The 17,940-nt window shown below is 38.6% G+C and overlaps 1 protein-coding gene across 3 annotated transcripts in view; it reads right to left on the bottom strand.

The window, feature by feature from the left end:
- LOC103025495 (rho GTPase-activating protein 42) overlaps positions 1-17,940 on the bottom strand; it is a 165,044-nt gene that overhangs the window by 70,682 nt on the left and 76,422 nt on the right. For 2 of the 3 annotated variants that reach the window (XM_049483734.1, XM_049483735.1), the window contains exon 4: positions 15,862-15,933. The exons of the other annotated variant lie outside the window; for it this stretch is intronic. In XM_049483734.1, coding sequence (XP_049339691.1) covers positions 15,862-15,933 — 72 coding nt within the window. The remainder of the gene's footprint in view (positions 1-15,861; positions 15,934-17,940) is intronic. 3 annotated transcript variants of the gene reach the window in all.

The raw sequence follows: 17,940 nt of genomic DNA on the forward strand, positions 1-17,940 counted from the left end.
ATATTGATGCAAGGCTGTGTATAGGGTGTATGATAGGGCTCTAATATTGTAATCCCTTATACAGTATATATCATCAATACATTCACACATACTGTATAAATATTCACTACATATCAACTTTTTCAACTAGCAACTTCTTTGTTATCTATTTTTTTTTTTGTAAATGAGTATATTATTAATTAATCTAATTATGAAAAGTTGTCTCAAGTGGCATTTAGCATTTAGCAAAATAAAATCCACACTCATAACTCATCTCAATAAAGCACACCTCCAGCATCCGGGCTGACCTCGGGGGGTCGGGCCCACATACCGTCCGTCTAATGACTAATCACGTCTAATGAGTTAGCGAGGCTCATCACGGCGTGATTTCTCAGCGGACTGCGGGTCAGTGCAGCAGCTGCCCACTTGTGTCCTGCCCTCTGCCTTCTGCCACCTGTCAGAGCCACGGGCAACCCAGAGCGCCGCTCACCCGTCATGCGCTGCCAGCTGCAAGCCCGCTACACTGCCCGTCACTGGTCTGGACACACTGCAAAGTCTCTTAAACCATTACATCATGCTTTGCTGCACAGACTACACTATCTGTCCACTCTTTGTAATGAATTTTGCTCATTTAAGTTGCACCCATTGATGATACTGACACAAATGTTCAAATGCACACACAGGCAGCTTGTCTAATCCATGTTGAAGAGAAGTACTGCCAATAGAATAGGAAAACAAAAATAAAATAGAAAAAAATAGAATCTGGAGCAAATAAGATGAGATTTTAACTAAATATATTTTTTATATTTAATTTTAGGTTTGAAATAGCATTTTGAAAATATTTTATGAAACTCGGAAAATGCAAAATTGAAGTTGATTTTTTTTTTTTTTTAATTAAAGTAATCATCTTATAATGGATGTCAAACTAGTTTAAATCTGAACGTAAATAATGTATGATTCATTATATGCAGTAAAATACTAAACAGTATGCAAGTACTGCATACGGTTCTATCATAAACCCAACAACTTCCCTCCTGTATGATCTCACATTATGAGTCTCTTTAGACTTTAGAGCTATTGTCACAATAGAACTTCCCAGTGAGAGTTCTGGTTTCAACTGGCAATCCCCCCTTGAGATTTCTATATAGACCTGGCAACCTATGACTGAATCCTATGGTTTATACTTCTATGTCGTGATAACGCGAGACTCAGCGGACCACGTGATTTGCTGAACACCCCTACAATTGTGGACGAGACAGACGGGTTTAAAGCCCCCCAGTATTGAGCTACTGAACTGTAGAGCAGTGAAACTGTGTCCTCTGGAATGATGGGGCTCCGTCCAATTTTATTTTTACTTGAGGATTTGAGGAGTTGCAAATTTGATCTTGCCACTGAAAGCAATCAAATCCATACAGGAAAGCTTGAGGTTTGAAATCTAGTACAACCATTTCCCTAGACATTAGAGACAGTTACTCTAACAAAAGCAGGATACACACTTTTAAATCCCCTACATTTGAGTAAACTTGTGGTTTCTAAGGCTGGGAACTCTGATGAACTTAAATCTTTTTGTTTTTTCATTTTCTGGGGCAGTCCTGATGAGAGCCAATTTTATCATAACATTTTTGATGGTCTTTGTGACGGACCTTGAGGATACTTTCAAAGTTCTTGAAATGTTTCAGATTCAATTAGTGGACCTACTTTTTCTGAATACACACTCACCTTGAAAAAACAGATGCTATGCCATGTTTAGCTGCATCTCCAGATCGATCCATTATTGAAAATGTGTGGGAAGGTATTGGACAATTTTATCAACACTTCCAACAAACCTACGACAAAATCTGCAGGAACTGTGTGAGAATATTGGAGTTGCATTAAATGGATTTTAACTGGACTTCATTAGGAACCTCTACAACTCCATGCTTCATGAGATGCTTGGCTGTTGCTACGTTACACACTACTCCTGTACTTGTGTAGCTCAATAAATTTTACCCATATTAGTCTAAACGTTTAACCCTTTATTGTTCCTGGACTCTTTTCTCTTCTTTCTCAACGCAAATATATATATATATATATATATATATATATATATATATATATATATATATATATTTTTTTTTTTTTTTTTCTATGTTTGTACACATACAAATAACAGAACCTCAAGGCTTTTCATTCTGGAGTGCATCCAGAGCTTTTACATCTAAGGAGGATGAAAGGCAATAAATTACCTGCAAATTACCCACATTCCTTACAATAAACAGAACCGAGCCAGAACACAGCAACATCAGACGCAGCAGGCCGACGGTTCCAGTGATGATGAATAGCGGGAGCAGGCGTTTCAGCAGCACTGACAGCTGCTCCACACAGCCATAAACATCAACTAAATCCTTAATGGAAAAGCACTTACTGATACTGAGAGAGGATCAAAGAGTTAGTCAACAATTAGACTAGTCCCTGACGAGTCTGATTAGAGGAAAAAGCCTATGGATCAATAAAAAGGAACTAATTCTACATTTGTGGTCATTATATTACAATTTACAGTACCAGTCAAAAGTTTGAACACACCTTCTCATTCAATGGTTCATCTTTTTTTATTTTTTCCTTCATTATAAATTAATACTGAAGTCATTCAGACTGTGAAGGAACACATTAAGAATCATGTAGTAACTTAAAAGTGTTAAACAAACTAAAACTCTGATAAACTTATCCTGTGTAACAGAAGTAACTCTTGGTTTCCATTTGCTGGGGTGTTCCTGATTAGAGCCAGTTTCATCATAAGGTTTTTGATGGTTTTTTTTTTTTTTTTTTGCAACTGCACTTAAAGCTACATTCAAAGTTCTATCTATCTATCTATCTATCTATCTATCTGTCTGTCTGTCTGTCTGTCTGTCTGTCTGTCTGTCTGTCTACCTACCTACCTACCTACCTACCTACCTACCTACCTACCCATCCATCCATCCATCCATCCATCCATCCATCCATCCATCCATCCATCCATCCATCCATCCATCCATCCATCCATCCATCCATCCATCCATCCAGAATCCCTTTACAGAGGATGTTTCTGGTCATTTTAGTAAGGATTCAGTTCTGTATTTTTTTTTATTCACCAGCTCTCTTCAGGTCTAATTCTGTGTTTTTTTTGTTTAACACTGTGTGAAAGAGCAGATGAAGATTGATTATGCTGTTCTGATGTCACCATGTTCACAGTAGCTCTTGTATCAGTGCCATTAGCAGTGCTGGGGATGCTCAGGTAACCAGAAATATCTGTCCTGGGACCTACCAGACACCAGGCACTCTGTTATTTTAGGATGAATATACATTATATGACTTTCAAGGAACAGTGGTAGCAGCATATTGATGCCATTTATTATAATATAATATATTTTGTTTCCTCCCTACTCAGTAAAAAAGGACCATTCTTATGGGTCGTTACTTTTTACAATGTACATTTCAACAACTGTTGGTACTGTCAGAATTTCCACAAGGCTGTAATGTTAGTAACTGTAGCGTCTGTAGAGGATTGGAGTCAGTAGAGATGTGTGGGTGGCTGGTTGGGTGGGGTGGCTGGTAGAGGGTGAGTGCAGTGGGTGAAGCAGCAGAGGTTGCTGTGCCACCATATTTCCCTAATAAGGTTAAATCTTCCAGCAGCAGCAGCACTATCACTAATCTCTCTTTGTTCAGTACATTTAGTCTCCGACTCACCAGTTACAGTTCTTACCCACTGGTTGAAAAACAATAAGCAAGATTATACAACAGCGTGAAAAAGTATTTATTTTGTTTTTGCATTTTTGTCAAACTTACATTTTTCAGATAAATCAAACTTTAATATCAGACAAATATAACCTAAATACATAAAAAAAAACTTTCCAAACCAATCTAGTCCTTTGTGAAAAAGTGTTTGTCCCCCAAAATTTTATTTTGATTAACCACACTTTTTGGAAAGCTGAGTTTCACTACTAACCACAAGCGGGTCTGATTACTACCAAACCTGTATGATCAAGAAATCACTTAAATAGAACCTGTCTGACACCACAAAGCAGCTAAAAGATCTCAAAAAGCAACACATAATGAACAAATCTGAAGAGAGAAATTCTAAAACAGATGAGAAAACAAATTCGTTGATCATCTATCAGTTTAGAAAAAGTTACAAAGTCATTTCTAAAGCTTTGGGACTCCAGGGAACCACAGTGAGAGCTTCTATTTACAAATGGAGAAAACATGGAACACTGGTGAACCTTCCCAGGACTAAAAATGAAAGTACAAACATGCTTACCTTCCCATGTACTTAACTTTCAAAAGTATGTCTCTAAAGTTCTGTTATTTCTACTTTATAAGAAAAATCACTTTCTAAGCTAAATTGGCTCCTGTTCAGAACACTGCTAACTGCACTGTGTAACTCTGGTGAACTGGTGCTTAACTGTCCAAAGCTGTGTAACACTGAGTAACCAGGATATTAGTGTATAATGCTGTAATAATACTCCACCCCCATCAGTACACTTTCAGTGACGCTTTTGTATCTTTCTGCTTAGGAATTGATATTCTTGTGCCACGCTTCCCTCTGTCTTCCAAACTGAACCGGACTCCATTTCCCAGAATGCCGCTGACACTCCTGATCATCATCACATGACACTTACAGTTGTGGTCAAAAGTTTACATACACTTGTAAAAAAACATAATGTTATGGCTGTCTTGAGTTTTCAATAAGTTCTACAACTCTTATTTTTCTGTGATAGAGTGATCGGAACACATACATGTTTGTCACAAAAAACAGTCATAAAATTTGGTTCTTTCATAAATTTATTATGGGTCTGCTGAAAATGTCACCAAATCTGCTGGGTCAAAAATATACATACAGCAACATTAGTATTTGGTTACATGTCCCTTGGCCATTTTCACGGCAACTAGGCGCTTTTGGTAGCCATCCACAAGCTCCTGGCAAGCTTCAGGTCGAATGTTTGACCACTCTTCTTGACAGAATTGGTGCAGTTCAGCTAAATGTGATGGTTTTCTTGCATGAACCCGTTTCTTTAGCACTGTCCACATGTTCTCAATGGGGTTTAAGTCAGGACTTTGGGAAGGCCATTCTAAAACCTTAATTCTAGCCTGGTTTAGCCATTCCTTTACCACTTTTGATGTGTGTTTTGGGTCATTGTCTTGTTGGAACACCCAACTGCGCCCAAGACCCAACCTTCGGGCTGATGGTTTTAAGTTTTCCTGCAGAATTTGGAGGTAATCCTCCTTCTTCATTATCCCATTTACTTTCTGCAAAGAACCAGTTCCACTGGCAGCAAAACATCCCCAGAGCATAATACTACCACCACCATGCTTGACAGTAGGCATGGTGTTCCTGGGATTAAAGGCCTCACCTTTTCTCCTCCAAACATATTGCTGGGTGTTGTGGCCAAACAGCTCAATTTTTGTTTCGTCTGACCAGAGAACTTTCCTCCAGAAGGTTTTATCTTTGTCCATGTGATCAGCAGCAAACTTCAGCCGAGTCTTAAGGTGCCTTTTCTGGAGCAAGGGCTTCTTTCTTGCACGGCAGCCTCTCAGTCCATGGCGATGTAAAACACGCTTGACTGTGGAGACTGACACCTGTGTTCCATCAGCTTCCAAATCCTTGCAGACCTGCTTCTTGGTGATTCTTGGTTGACTCTTGACCATCCTGACCAATCTCCTCTCGCAGCATGTGATAGCTTGCGTTTTCTTCCTGATCGTGGCAGTGACACAACTGTTCCATGCACTTTATACTTGCGTATAATTGTCTGCACAGTTGCTCTTGGGACCTGTAGCTGCTTTGAAATGGCTCCAAGTGACTTCCCTGACTTGTTCAAGTCAATAATTCGCTTTTTCAGATCCACACTGAGTTCCTTTGACTTTCCCATTGTAGCTTTTGTAGCTGAGTCTAATCACTGGGTCAAATGAGCCCTATTTAAATGGCTCATGAGAAGTCAACAGCTGTAGTCAATCAGAATCACTTACAAGAAGTGAAGAGGCCATGACATGAAGCTAATTTGATTGACACAACTCGCTACATCACCAAAATTGACAAATTTTGTTGCTGTATGTATATTTTTGACCCAGCAGATTTGGTGACATTTTCAGCAGACCCATAATAAATTTATGAAAGAACCAAATTTTATGACTGTTTTTTGTGACAAACATGTATGTGTTCCGATCACTCTATCACAGAAAAATAAGAGTTGTAGAAATTATTGAAAACTCAAGACAGCCATAACATTATGTTTTTTTACAAGTGTATGTAAACTTTTGACCACAACTGTACTTGGTCTCAGTCACCTGACTATTGATTGTTTTCACCTGCTTCTCTGTCTATTTATACCCTCTCCTTCGTTCAGTTCATTGCCAAGTTTTGACTAGCCATCTAGCATTACTAGCATTACTGTCACTCTTGTTTGATTTTTCGTGTATGACCGCTGCTGCTCTATTTTTGACTTTGACTTTTCACCTAGCACTTGTTTGCTAAGTTGTCTGACCTTGCATATTTTGGTATGTACCTGTTTAGCATTTATCCAAGTCTTGTTATAAAAGCCTCTTTCCTTTTTTTAAATATGCATGTGACTTCTGTCCAGTCCTGACAGTGGGCTCCCCCACCAGCAGAGAAAAAAAATCTAAAGAAATGCTGCTTTAAAGTACCACATTAACTGCTTCAGTATAGAGCTTTGTTCTGTCCATCAGTCTGGTTGTTTTCTATAATCACAGCTTTCTTACTTGCAGTCGTTGAACCCGACACCACAATGAAGCGATGAAGCGATGAAGAACGGCTTTGACTGCATAACTGCAACCGAGTGTATCTCGTGTCTAAGTCACTGGCTCCAATCCCCAGGTCTGATTTATACTCCTGCATATTTGTGAGGAAAGTAATTTACTTTTGACTCAGTTCCACTTCAACCACTTAACATTACAAAAGCCCTTTTCCTGGGTTTCATTTCATTCTGTTCTGTTGGATCAGCACTAGGACTGCTTACCGTTCCTCACTTTTCTCACATAGTCGCTTATTAGGCTCAATTTTAGCAGTTTAACCATTTAAAGGCCTTTATGTTACATTGTACCCTGCCTGGGCAAAAACTACGTAAGTAGTTTAGAGCCTCCCATTGAACAATTACTGCATGTTTTATTATGTTTCATCTGGCAACAAGTTATTTAACTGTAACTGATGCAGGGAGTAGCAACCAATGTGGAAAGACTCATCTTGCGGTTGTGGAAAAGATGTTCACGTTCATCAAGCTAAGAAAACATCTAAGGAGGTTGCTGAAACTACTATCAGGTTAAGAACTGTCCAACATATTATAGAAAAGTGGGGAAATATCATCTTTGAGAAAGGAATGTGGTTGGAGAAAAATATTTAATGATCGTTTAAACGTTTGGTGAAATCAAGTCATAGAAAACAACACTAGAACTCGGATGTATGTTTAATAGTGAAAGTAAGAGCTTTTCCTCACACACAATTTGATGCAAACTCAAATGATTGAGACTAAACAACTGTGTAGCCTTAAGAAGACCACTTATCCATGAGACCAACAGCAAAAACGGCTTTAGTTTGCTGGGAAGCATAATGATTGGACTCTGGAAAAATGGAAGAAGGTCAAGTGGTCTGATGAGTCCAGATTTAGCCGGTTTCAGAGTGATGGGGGCATCAGGGTAAGATGAGAGGCAGCTAGAGTGATGCACCTATATACCACTGCTGCATCTGTGCATAGTGCTGCACCTGCGTGTTAAAAAATACATATATACATAGAACTACAAAGTTTTCAGTGATCAGTGGAGCTGATTAAATGGCAGTATGCAGTAACAGGTGGTCTTAATGAAGAAGCTGCCTAGAATAACTGTATCCCTGCTAGTCGATGTTTATATCTACTCTACTCATTATAGCACTGCAGTAACAGGACTTTTACTTTGCCGTGGATTTAGACTACTCTACCCGTCTCTCTGCATTCCCCCAGCATTTACAGGAGGTGGGTGAGGAAGTGCCCATTAGGGCGGGTGCAGTTAAAGTGGGAATAAAGAGCGCGGGTGACAGGGGCAATAGCTTTTACAAGTGGCCATTTTACAAATAGAGAGGTAGAGCCGCTAATGGAGAGAATGTCTTTATTGCTCTGTCACAATGCTGCACAGACAGAATAGTTTGGAAGCCCGTTATGGAGATAGCTACCCGTAATACTGCCGCATGAAAACGATGTAAGCAATGGGTGCCATTCTACACACCCTGCCTTACAACAGGAATTTGTTATATTTGAAAGCAAATTCCTAAGCAATATAAGTCCTGGAAAGTGATTTTCCAGGAAAGTAATGTATTACACAACATCCTAAATGTAGCCAACACTATACCTGACCGAAAATTAACTATTTCTCCCAGATAATTAATGCAACTATACATGTTTTGTTATACACATCTTTATTTTATCTTATTTTATTTTATTTTTGTCATGTACAACTCTCCTCAACATAACATATGGTTGCAAACCCTGTGGAAACAATAAATTAAATCAAGCATTTTCTATAATAATCAACAAGCTCTCCAGCACTTTGTTTCCATCCATCACTGGGAGCTTATTAAAGTATGTTTGGGGTCATTGTCCTGCTGGAAGACCCATGACCCAGAACGCAAACACAGCTTTCTGACACTGGGCCCTACACTGCGACCCAAAATCATTTGGTAATCTTCAGCTTTCATGAATCTCCACCATATATGACTGTAGGTACTGTGATCTTTTATTTTCTGTAGGCCTCATGGAATTTGTCTTACTCACAGACATTATGGCAAACTGACAAAGTGTTCAAATGTCGATGGATAGTTCACATTGACACTGATGCACCCTGAGCCTGCAGGGCAGCTTGATTTTTTTTAGGACTTCATTGGGGCTTCTTATCCACCATCTAGACTATCTTGCGTTGCAACCTTTCTTCTTTTTTTCCCTTCCGTCCACATCCAGGGAAATTAGCTTCAGTGCTACCTCTGTATTATGTTGCACACCGTGGTCAAATGACCTAAGGAACATCGAGATCTTTGGAGATGGACTTGTAACCTTGAGATTATTGATATTTTGGCTCTCGATTCCTTAGACAAAAATGATGTAATTATTACCCTTTGTTTCTTTGTTGTTGATCAGTTGTAAAGTATATAATCTACAAACTACACCCACTAGATTATTTGCCCAATGACAAATGGTGTTCCACCTTTTGACTACTCTAAAATTCGCATAGTGTGAACCTGACATAAGTCAAAGTTTTGTGATAAATGTGTAAGAAATACCAGTGTTTATTTAGTGAGCCATTGGAAATGAATGCAATGGAATGGAAAGAAGAAAACAATGTGACTCTCGCTGGACTTTCTGCTCACCTTCCTTTCTTATAATATTCTATACATTTTCATCACCTTCAGTATGGGAGACTCCACCTCAGAGCAGAATCCACGAGTCAGGCCTCTTTTCATGCAATATGAATCAGAAGCAGCTTTGTGGAGGAACGCCCCGCAAATCGCAGGCTTTGGGCTGCAGCCAGGCGGGGGAACGCCACATGCAGCTCCAGCAGGGAGACAGGCCTCAGACACAGCAGCCTGGTGGGAGGCTCAGACAACACCACCACCAGCGTGTGGGAGTGTGAGTGCGTGTGATGATCTAACTGAATGGTTGACCACAAACACACACTCCGGCCTTTCAACCAGCTGGATTTCATGTGTAATGAGACCGAGCCTCGGAGCCCAGGGTGGGCTGCTGGTGAAATCACTGCCTGTGTGGTGTGCAGGGCGTACAGCTCCTTTAACCTCAGTACTGTATGGACAGGGTTAGCTGAACTGCTGGAGGTGCAATGGCAATGCAATTATTTGCAGATCATCTCATGATGGGTTCAGGCCCATCTGAATGTTTATGTTTCCATGTCTGTAAACATTAAAGAAACTATAATATAAAGTTAAAATTAAAAAACACTTCAGTTTCTGAATCAATTACTCTAATTTTGCTATTTATAGGTATATGTTAGAGTTAAATGAACATTGTTGTTTTATTCTATAAACTACGGTCAACATTTCTCCCAAAATTCAAATAAAAATATTGTCATTTACAGCATTTATTTGCAGAAAATGAGAAACGGCTCAAAAAAGATGGAGAGCTTTCAGACCTCAAATAATGCAAAGAAAACAAGTTCATGTTCAGAATTTCATATTTGCTGGAATAAACCTGGTTTTTAATCACAGTTTTCATGCATCTTGGCAAGTTCTCCTCCACCAGTCTTAAACACTGCTATTTGATGACTTTATGCCGCTCCTGGTGCAAAAATTCAAGCAGTTCGGTTTGGTTTGATGGCTTGTGATCATCCATCTTACTTTTGATTATATTCCAGAGGTTTTAAATTTGGTAAAATCAAGGAAAAACCTAATTTTTAAGTGCTCTCTTTTTTTCAGAGCTGTATATTGAATACAATAAAAAACACACCAGGAAATTTATAGTTGGAATGTAATAAATGTTTATATGTGTGAATGTAATTAAAAGCAGGCTTTAGTACCCTGTTGGAGCCTAAGGCCAAAATGACATGGAGATGGTTGGGCATGGAGGCATACAGGTTCCGTATGGCATCCTGCAAAGAAAATCTTCCCACAGATGTTGCTGTAGCTGGGCCTGTAGATCCTGCTCTACAATCGTACAGAAGGTTGCTAAAGCTGGTGTTCCAGCAGCTTCCATAAATGCTTGACTGGTGATAAATCTAGTGACCGGGCAGGCCAAGAAACTGTTACAATCTAGTACAATTTGTGTGCATGAGCATTATCCTGCTAAAAAATGCCAGTTGGAAGCCCTGCCATGACAGTACATATTGCTGAGATGTTAGTGTCCCTCGTATCACTACTTGGTGTAACTGACTGTCACATTTTATGTCTCTTTAGATGATCTCACCAGCAGTTGGGGCAGTGTGTTGGTCCATAACAAAGGCAGATCTGAGGCACTCACCACAAGGCCTTCATACTTGCACTTGACTGTCGTCGGATTTCAAACAAAACCTGGATTCGTCACTAACAATTATAGGGTTACAGTTCAAAGCAGTTCAAGATCTCATTCATGACACCACTAAAAAAACACAGGTGACAATGTCTAGTTAATCAACTGCTTCTTGTAAAAAAAAAGCACATTACCCCTCTCAAGTTTATCAACTAGGCAATGAGGCGTGTCTCTCACCTAGAGGTACACTACCCAAAGGTAGCCTAAGATAAGCTTTTAATAGTGCAGCAATGGGAGCATATTTACTACCTATTATGGTAAGACCCAGTGTCACATCAGACCACACCTGTAATCATTTACATATCTGCATTAGAGTGTAGATTCTTCTGCCTGAGCCCAACCCAATGCCAGACCCAAATGTTCGGCTGGGTGGGGCCTAGATTTCCCACCACTTTTCTTGAGCCGGGCTCAAGGAAATGGTCTGTGACATAGGCATCTGTATTTTTAATGCTATTTTTTTATATTAAACTATGGTGTGATAATCACAATATTGCAAAGTAACAAATCAAACTTAAAAAAATAAAAAATAAAAGTTGCACAAGCTATAATGTTAAAATCACACAGCCCTGGCCTCTGTATTACGCACTTAATTCCAATGGTGGAACAAGCTACCTACTTCTACCAGAACAGGAGCATCTCTCGCTACCTTTAAGAAACTCCTGAATACAGAGCTCTATAAAGAGCACTTACTCTCCTAACACCTCTATCAAACTACCTTCCACTACCAGATCAGGAGAATCTCTCGCTATCTTTAATAAACTCCTGAAGACAGAGCTCTTCAAAGAGCACTTACTCTCCTAACACCTCTAACAAACTACCTTCCACTACCAGATCAGGAGAATCTCTCGCTATCTTTAATAAACTCCTGAAGACAGAGCTCTTCAAAGAGCACTTACTCTCCTAACACCTCTAACAAACTACCTTCCACTACCAGATCAGGAGAATCTCTCGCTACCTTTAAGAAACTCCTAAACACAGAGCTCTTCAAAGAGCACCTACTCTCCTAACACCTCAAAAAAACTACCTTCAATTACCAGATCAGGATCTTTAAGAAACTCCTGAAGACAGAGCTCTTCAAAGAGCACCTACTCTCCTAACACCTCTAACAAACTCTTCTAACTACTTCTAACCTCATTTTTGTCTTCCCCTCACTTCCTCCTCTATCCCAGTATTCCCTTTGACCTCCTTTTAAGCCCTGTCAAACTTTAGGCCCTTAAACTTCTATGTCCTCTATTGCTAACTGTACATAATTAATTGTACATCGCTTTGGATAAAAGCGTCTGCCATATGTAATGTAAAGTAATGCAATGTCATTTGACTTACATTACCAGCTAACCTTCCTGAAACCTTTTGAAAACATTTCTGAACTTTCATATAACCTTCTCCGCTAGCTGGAAGAGCAACTAAGGGCCCATTAGCTTGACGTTAAATGCACAAATATCCAAAAACAGCAACAATAACACCACAATTTAGCAAACTGCTGTTAAAACAATTTTAGCCTTTACATACAATACAGTACAATCACCCTGAGAAGAGACGCGTGGAGCAAATACTCAGAGAAAAAAAAAAAAAAGCTTAACTTAGCTTAATGAGTTCAATTTCCACACTCAGACTACACACGCAATAATGATGCAACTGGGAAAACAGAGCCCGGCCATTTAGCACAGCCAGCCTGACCAAAATACATCATATACACACTGGTGTATGAGCTGGGCTGTGTGTCCCGGCCATCAGCGCTGACCTGCAACATTACGGCCAGACTAAAAACAGGCCAGGCGGCTGTCAGCTGGACGGCAGTGTAATAAGGGACGCTGAGAAAATGGTGCCTAATGTGGGCTTGTATGTGAGAGCAGGTGACAGGAGGACACATATACACACACAAACATATATAGAGTACGAGTCCAGAGTTTGGACACACCTTAAAGTGTTTTACTTCGTTTCTTCTTTTTTTTCATTATTTTACAGTGTTCTGCATTGTGGATTAATACATATAAAGTCGTTCAAACTACGAAAGAAAAAACAAACAAACAACAGGATTTATATTTTAGATTTTTCAGTAGAAAGTAGCACCTCTTGCTTTAGATGACAGTTTTGAGCATCTTGGCTAGATTTTTTCTCAGTCAGCTTTATGAGGTAGAGGCACTTGAAATGGCTTTCAGTTAACAGCTGTGCTGAACTTTTAAAGAGTTACTGTAATTACTTGAATTTCTTGTCTTTTAATGTGTTTGAGAGCATCGGTAGAGTTGATACACAGTGAATAGCTCTATTTGAGTAATGTTCTAATCAATATTATCGCAAGAACTACTCAACTAACTAAAGAAAAAGGTTTTACTTGTGTTGAGTTACCAGCCTCAGAAACAGCAAGTTAAAAGCACTCTAGATAAGAGCCACCTAAACACTCCAAAGAGTGTTTTGTTGGGCTATTTGGTGGGTGTTTAAGAACTCCAGCAGCACTGCTGTGTCTGACTCCTTCCAGCATATTAAAAGTAAGTGAGAGAGTGAGAGTGAAGTGTAATGGCCTTGGTAAGGCTGTGTAGAAAAAAGCTACATTTCTTCCCCTGCGCAAAATCAAATTACATAAATAAACAGTTCATGGATAAGCAAGACACTAACTAAACCCAATTACTGTCCACTTCTATTAAAGCTTTTTACCAAAGAAAAATAGCGAATGAAATGTGTAACCAAGTGTACAGAACTGTGATCATAGAGAATAAAAAAAAACTCCCCCTCTTAACCGGCAATCCATATTTCAATATTAATAACTGTTCCATCTTCAGTCAGCATGCTGAAGTCTCCTCTTTCCGACAGCTACTGAACCATTATCCTCTCCAAAATCACTCCAAAACAATTACACTGTTGACTTCTTGCCATTTTGACTTAATTCTCCACATCCTTCAGCGCTTTATCGTATTATTACATAGCCGTAAAGCTTTAGTGGTGAGGCAGTCTGAATACCAGCCTCTTCTGCTCAACACTACAGCACCAGAACCAGAACCAGAACCAGTGAACCAATGGTGGAAAGTAAGAGACTGTTATATAGTATTATATGTTGGGCTTTATATTACAAGCTTTATATTATCACCAGGTTAAGATTTACCATCACTTAGATTGATAAAGGTCTTCACCAGGCTTCCTGACATGTTATCATCAAACTTGAATCTATACAGAACATCTACATGCAGAATGCTATAGATTTTCATCTCATCATTTATTCAAAACTGAATGAGAGATTGAGTCAATATTACAAAAAAACAGGCTGATCAATAAACTGATAAATATACTAACTGTGACATTCCACATTACTGTGACATCACTGGGTGCAGGTCACATGTTTTTATTATATTTGAAGATTTTATGCAATTTGTATTAGAGGTAACAGATATTCAACCAAACAGATTTTGTTATATAATAGAGTAGGCATGTCAAGATAAATGACATTATCGACTTGTCAGGTGAAAAATGAACAAAATCAATCATCATCAGTTTTGCCAACCTTTATATTGCCATTGTGTTTTGTTTTTGCATGCATTTAGGCGGAGACTTTTTAACCAGATACACTGTGCTATTATGTATCCATTATTCTATAATATATAGAAAAGTCTCCACCTATATATATATATATATATATATATATATATATATATATATATATATATATATATATACATATATATATATCACTATTTATGCTTATTGTACCATTTAGACACAAAATAGTCATATGCTAAACTATGTTCATATTCTCCTTTAATTTTCTGATATATATATATATATATATATATATATATATATATATATATATATATATATATATATATATATATATATATATAATCTAAGAAGGATTAGTAAGTAGTATTTCTTAAACCAAGTCAAACTTTCTATTAATGTCATGTCTATAAGACTTTATAAACACATTCATAATGCATTAAAACATGGCAATGAGACATTATAAAAATGCATAACACATTACATTCACATCTTGATTATAATGCATCGTTAGCTGTGTTTATAATATGATTCTTGGCATCAATTGCAGAGAGCATTATAACTAAAAACATAATAAACTTACAAACATTTTGTATTATTCTAAACATGCTTTAAATATATACTTGTCTTGAACATAATATTTGTTACAGTCATTTATAATAGCTTTTCATAACATGTCTTTGTACACTTCAAGTAAAGTGACAGGCTTTCATTGTGAGAATAAATTATGAATTACATATATAATGTATACTATTTTAACAAACATATTATAAACACAGCTTATGATGCATTATAATCACAATGTGACTATAATATGTTTTGTTACATGCATTTTTATAATGTATCATTGCCATGTTTATAACGCATTATGAATGATCACTATTCATGTGTTAAGCATTGATTAAATGCATTATATATGTTACGGATGTGTTCACAGAAAGCAGGGTTTCCTGCAGCATGTTTTAGTGAGGGCGGCTGCCTTTAAGTGATGTGAGTTTTATACACTACACACTTAAACAACTTTAGAACTCTATATTGGCTGTAAGTGAAGTGTGTGTATTTAATAATGCCATTACATTTAAAAGAAAGTTGTCTTTAAAATTTTAGATACTTGTACTTTATAATGTATTATGTGTGTCACTGTAGGTACTTGTGAGCTATAATTCAAGCTTTTAATGGTCATTATAATGAGTCATGTTATGTACACCATACATTTAATGCATAGTGATTCATCGGAAGTGTTACCACAAAAATAATAAATAAATAAATAAATAAATAAAATAAAGCAAATTGGTATGTAATCCACCTTCTCTCATCTTGTATCTTCCATAAGCTCAGAACTGAACCCTATAAATGCATCTTTAATAAAGAGAGAATTAACACTTACTTTGGCGGCTCCGATCTGCTCTTTGCGGAACTTCTCCAGGGGAGTTATGAGCACGTCATCAGCATTCTGGATCTGCAATGAAGCATAAAACTTTCAGACATCCGCCGAGAAAATGCGCTTAATTATGGCAAACGGACCGCGCTGCTGTCAGCCTCCGACCCCAAATCCAATTTACCCGGAGAAGACGGAACGTTAACGCCGAAGCGGGGCTGAGTATTTTAACAAGCGCGGCGGTAATGGGCGAATTTGTAGCCCGAGTTAATATTTCATCACGGGTCCGCGCTCCCCAACACCACTGAAGTACAGTACCGGCCCGGCCCGGCCCCGCTTCATCAATATTCCCTCAATGAGAACTCCGGGGCAGAGCAGTACGACGCTTCACTACAGCGACTATTAAAGCAGAGAGGAAAATGAGCTGTAATACCGAAGTGGTGAAATTGGACGATAAAGAGAACGGGGTAACGGCCTCCTGCTTTACGTGATGTCAGCCTGGGCAGAAATATGGCGTCTGGAACGCGGCGGAGATGGGGGTATAGATTGCTGTACGGTTTAAAGCAGAAATGTGGAAATGTGAGATTTGAGTGTGTGCGTGTGTGTATGAATCTTTGAGTGTGTATATGTATGTGTGTGTGTGTCTGTGTGTGTGTGTGTGTGTGTGTATCTGAGTGTGAACCGGGGAAATGGTTGGGGAAATCAGCAATAGATAGATAAAGAAGATAGATAGATCATCATGCATGTGGTATTGCTGGTACTGACAGTACTTTGTGATACACCAGCGCTCCCATTCCAGCCAGATAACACTCCATTTATACTGTCTATTATAGTGCACAGTGTGTATGTGTGTGTGTGTGTGTTTGTGGGGGGGGGGGGGGATAGGAAGGAGATGGTACAGAATGTCCTATTATGGCATCAGTGACCAAACATGTCCCAAATATTTTGGGCTATTATCAAGCTGCTGCTAAACCTCAATCAGCAAAGGCCAGGATAATTATTAGAACCAGGATCACTATCAAGCCTGTTCACTATCAAGCTCCATTGCACTGTATTTGTAATACTGCATTTTTTGCACTATAAGGCACACCTGTTTATAAGGCACATTTTCAATAATAAGGCTCACTGGGCTACACTGAGGAACCCTGAGTGTTCCAGTAAGCCAGGGCGATATTAGCTAGCAGTTTGTCCCGTGTAGCTTGTTTTAAAATGGTAAACACACAGGCTACAGTCTGATAATACTCACCTCAGAACAGCAAAAGAGCTAGAACCTAGCGGGTAATGCTAATGGTGTTCCAGCAGTGCTAGCCTGGGTTAGCAGCAGGCTACAGGTTGATAATACTCACTTCTGAACAGCGAAAGAGCTAGCACCTAGCGGGTAATGCTAATGCTGTTCCAGCAGTGCTAGCCTGGGTTAGCAGCAGGCTACAGGCCGATAATACTCATTTCTGAACAGCAAAAGAGATAGCGCTTAGCATGGTTAGTGGCTAATGCTAATGCTGCTCCAGCAGTGCTAGCCAGGGTTAGCAGCAGGCTACAGGCCAATAACACTCACCATTGAACGGTGGAAAAGTTAGTGATTAGCATGGTTAGCAGCTAATGCTAATGCTACTCCATTCTCGGTGCTGAAGAACTAAACTGAAACTCCTGTATAATGCTGTACTTCAGCAGAGTGGCTTTACTGCTCCTTACAACCTGACTGGTGAAATTCGTACATAAGGTGCACCCAATTATTTTGGATATTATTTGGATAATTAAATTGTTTTAAGTGAGCCTCATAGTACACTTAAAAAAAATAATTAGTAATTGTCTGTCACTGATTTTCTAATTATTAAGCTTTTTATACACAGAATCTACATAAAAAAACACTAAATTTAATCAAACAAACACAACATATTGATAGTTTTGGTAAAAGAAGCTTTAAATCAGCAAAAAAAAGTTTTTTTTTTTTCTTTTATGATTTGGAATATAATAACACACACTCACTTGCAATATACTGCTGAACACAAAGTGTACTTTTAGCACATCTGAGTGCACACGATTTATTTCCCAGCTGCAGGAACGGCTGATTACAGCTGTAAACACCGT

The sequence above is a fragment of the Astyanax mexicanus genome, chromosome 9 (assembly GCF_023375975.1).
Source record: "Astyanax mexicanus isolate ESR-SI-001 chromosome 9, AstMex3_surface, whole genome shotgun sequence".
In the NCBI taxonomy this organism is placed as follows: Eukaryota; Metazoa; Chordata; class Actinopteri; order Characiformes; family Acestrorhamphidae; genus Astyanax; species Astyanax mexicanus.